This window comes from Gossypium raimondii, chromosome 7 (genome assembly GCF_025698545.1).
Source record: "Gossypium raimondii isolate GPD5lz chromosome 7, ASM2569854v1, whole genome shotgun sequence".
Lineage (NCBI taxonomy): Eukaryota > Viridiplantae > Streptophyta > Magnoliopsida > Malvales > Malvaceae > Gossypium > Gossypium raimondii.
The window spans coordinates 1,795,825-1,799,662 of record NC_068571.1 but is presented as its reverse complement, the minus strand read 5'-3'; the positions used below and the strand labels follow the sequence as shown (position 1 = coordinate 1,799,662).

At 32.7% G+C, this 3,838-nt stretch overlaps 1 protein-coding gene across 1 annotated transcript; it reads left to right on the top strand.

The window, feature by feature from the left end:
- The first annotated feature begins 1,019 nt into the window (after positions 1–1,019).
- Positions 1,020–2,468, top strand: LOC105771829 (2-methylene-furan-3-one reductase). Its single transcript, XM_012593222.2, has 4 exons — positions 1,020–1,267; positions 1,352–1,675; positions 1,748–1,907; positions 2,108–2,468. Exons 1-4 carry the CDS (start codon positions 1,064–1,066, stop codon positions 2,380–2,382), a joined length of 963 nt encoding a protein of 320 aa, XP_012448676.1. The 5' UTR covers positions 1,020–1,063; the 3' UTR covers positions 2,383–2,468.
- Positions 2,469–3,838: the final 1,370 nt, after the last annotated feature.

The window sequence follows — 3,838 nt, the reverse complement described above, 5'->3', positions numbered from 1 at the left end:
TTCAATTTTTAGTATTCGAACTAAAATGACAAATTTTGTAAACATTGAGGGCTATTTGTTGAATATTTTATATTTAGGATCAAATTAATAGAATGTGTAAACATTAGAGGCTAAATCTATTATTAGACTAATAAATAAAAAACTCACATCAACTTTCGTCACTAATCAATCACTAATCTAACGACAACTAACAGGAAAGTGACAAATTATATAATTTCGATTGGCATAAGTATTGACACAATGGATTTGAGTGTGTTGAAGCGTATTATACTTTTATTTATGGGTTGGAGAGAGATTATAAATCGTTTTAAGCATTGTATATATATATAAAAAAAGATATGACCAAAATTTATAATCAGATTATTAAAAAAAAATAATAAATATTAAGTAAGCATATATGCAAACAAACACCAACTCTCATATTCAAAGAATTCAAATCCAACCCCCTATGTTAATTTGGTAAGATAATTAGCTGACGTTACAGACTAAAATTATGCACGGATTTTGGTCTAATGTGTAATGTTATACATAACTATTAAATAAATATATTTTTTATTTTAAAATATCATATTAGTAAACTTATTAGAAAAATTTGACGGAGTTAACAATTGATTTTTTTACTCCATTAATATTGGATAAAATAATTGGGCTACTAAAAATCTATTGTTTATCTGAAATAAATATTATTTTTAAAGATATCTTTTTCTTTCGACCCCTTTTATTATTAATAAAATAAAATATTTTGGACGCTGGGCGGTGGTAGCTGCACCTCAAAGCAGCCACAGCGCCGGCCATAAAAACAACACATTTGAATAATCATTCACACAGGAGTCAACATCGACTGTTAGTGAATCACCCTCCTTAATCCATTTGAATAATCTTAAGAATTCCATTACTTGTCCAAATTCATTCTCTGTTATTTGATTATTTTTAATTGTTTAAAGCACACCCCATTCACCCTCCTATAAATACTTGGCACTTTCTTACCACAAACAAAACATCTAACAACAAATTATCTATTTTTAATAACACAAAAGAAAGTTGGTTTTTTGAAAAGAAAAAAATGGAGAATGTTCCATGTACAATGAAAGCTTGGATTTATGGACAACATGGGAAACCTGAAGATGTTCTGAAACTCAAGTCCGATGTTGTTGTTCCTGAATTGAAGGAAGATCAAGTTCTTGTTAAGGTCATGGCTTCGGGGCTTAATCCAGTTGATAATAAGAGGATGCTTGGCATTTTTGTTCAAGCTGAATGTCCTTTTCCCGTAAGTTTTTTTACATTACTAGCTACAACTTAAACTCAGTTAAGTGTCTGATATGGATGTATTGTTTTATTTTTGTTTTTTCAGACAGTTCCAGGGTACGATGTAGCTGGTGTGGTGGTGAAAGTAGGAAGCCAGGTAAAGAACTTAAAGGTAGGTGATGAAGTATATGGTAACATCCATGAGAAAGCCTTGGATCATCCCAAACAATACGGCACTTTGGCCGAATACACGGCGGTTGAAGAGCGGCTATTGGCTCCCAAACCCAAGAATCTCAGCTTTACCGAGGCTGCTTCACTGCCGGTCGCCATCGGAACAGCTTACGAAGGCCTTCAACGATGCGAGTTCACCGCTGGTCAATCCATTCTTGTGTTGGGAGGCGCGGGTGGAGTTGGCAGCATGGTCATTCAGGTACGTTTATGTCAACGTTACCAAATGATTATATTACCTTTGTGGTATGCTAAATTTGTATTATTAGATCAGCTGGCCAAGCATGTTTTCGGAGCATCAAGAGTTGTGGCTACTGCTAGCACAGGAAAACTAGAGTTGTTGAGGAATTTGGGTGCTGATTTAGCAGTTGATTACACCAAGGAAAACTTTGAAGATCTCCCTGAGAAATTTGATGTTGTATATGACTGTGTTGGTAAGATTAATATAGATTCTTTTACTTTCAAATCTAGTTTGAGAATGGAAAAAATGTTGCAGATGTTAAAATTTGAACTTTAAATTAAGCCTCGGGCCTAATCTAATTGATAAGTTTGACTACATAATCCAACTGGATTATGCATCGGGTTTATTATATGCTAGAAAAATAACAAGCTTGATTTGTATATGAAAAACCAGGGCAATGTGAAAGGGCAGTGAAGGCAATGAAGGAAGGTGGGAAAGTTGTGATAGTGATTGGAGCAGTGACTGTGCCAGCATTTGTGTTTATAGTCACTTCAAATGGGGCTGATTTGGAGAAATTGAACCCTTACTTGGAAAGTGGGAAAGTGAAGGCTGTTATTGATCCCAATGGCATTTACCCTTTCTCTCAAACACTTGAAGGACTTGCATATGTCGACACTGGTAGAGTCGCTGGAAAAGTAGTCATATATCCAATCCAACAAGATAATTAATTTAAATCTCACATTTGTGATGCAAATGTTTGGTTATATGTTACCAATTGGTCTCATGTAATAAAAACAATGATGTTTCCCTCTAACTTCATCAAAGTTACATTGTAATTGCACTATTCGAAAAGTAAAATTGATAATATAAAATTAAAACTCAGAAGTCGTTACTACTTTTTTCGAGGATGGATCTCAAAAAAAAGATTTACAATTTTCGAAATAATAAAATCACAAGAACTGATATAAATTTAAGAATTAACTAAAAATAAATATAGTAACTATTAGGAGAATAAAAATACAATATGGGTTAGAAATTATTAGAAGTGAGTAAGTTTATTTATCTAATCCAGTTATTGATAAGTTTAAGATTCATGACTAAGATGATCTTAAGATGTAGGTACTTGGTTGGTGAATCACTTATAGGTGTTTAGAAAATCCTATGTTAATGTATGTCGTATAGGAATTAAGTAAACCTTAAACCAACACTGGCATCAACCCTCACTACGTAAGTAAGTTGGTGTATATGTTACAAACAACCCCATCCATCGGTGTATAGTTTAGCAGGTTTAGATAACTATTCAACTAAATCGCTAAGGTTAAGCAAATACTCTCGATATTTAACTCTTCCTAGATTATTGCTTAATCTAACGGTCACTTAAATTAATTATAAATAACCAACTGAACACTTAATATTTATACTGACTTAAATTTATCTCTAATAACCGATTTACTTCATCATTACTTGAGCTATTAGTTCATAACGAGCATCATAAACAAAAATAATAAAACAATCATAAGAACATTAATTGAAACATTATGAAGAGAAAATAGAAATCCTATTGAATAATTGAAACTCCAAAACTCAATCCAAACATGACTTCAATGAACATTAGCAGGACGACTGTTGCTCTCTTTTTGCACACCTAATTGAAACCTAAATATGGTTGTTGTGTAGACCTAATTAGGGATTCATTAAATTTGGCAGCGACTAAACGAAACCAAGTGCGAAAAAGGGTTCGGTACCATATGCGGCAGAACAGTGTACTGTGGCGCACATGTTGCTTCGACACTCCCGCATATTTTTTCAATCTCATTTTGTTTTCGCTCGTATTCAAACTCGGTCTTCATTTCAAATTGGACCTGATTAAAGGCATTTTACTTAAATAACTAAAAATAAGTAAAACAACATAAAATATAAATATGATGCAACCTATGAAATTTATCCTAATTATGCAATTAAATATAATATTTACTTAAAAACTCATAAGTGAAAAAAGTACAAATATATTTATATGATGAAGACTTTGATGGTGGTGTTTGATCAAGAAAGCCAAGAAAAATCAGAGGATGAACTTTTATGGAAATCTGATTCCATTTGAAACCAATGAGATTCAAAGCTGAAGTTGTAGGTGTCGAGTGAAGATGGTGCCAAATGCATGGTAAATATCAAACTCTCAACTAA

What these genes read in the sequence shown, in the direction of transcription:
- LOC105771829 (XM_012593222.2), top strand. Translation starts at nt 1,064, where the DNA reads ATGGAGAATGTTCCATGTACAATGAAAGCTTGGATTTATGGACAACAT. An exon ending in TTGGCAGCATGGTCATTCAG is followed by an intron (nt 1,676 to 1,747) that starts GTACGTTTATGT and finishes TTATTAGATCAG; the next exon opens with CTGGCCAAGCATGTTTTCGG. An exon ending in TGTTGTATATGACTGTGTTG is followed by an intron (nt 1,908 to 2,107) that starts GTAAGATTAATA and finishes ATGAAAAACCAG; the next exon opens with GGCAATGTGAAAGGGCAGTG.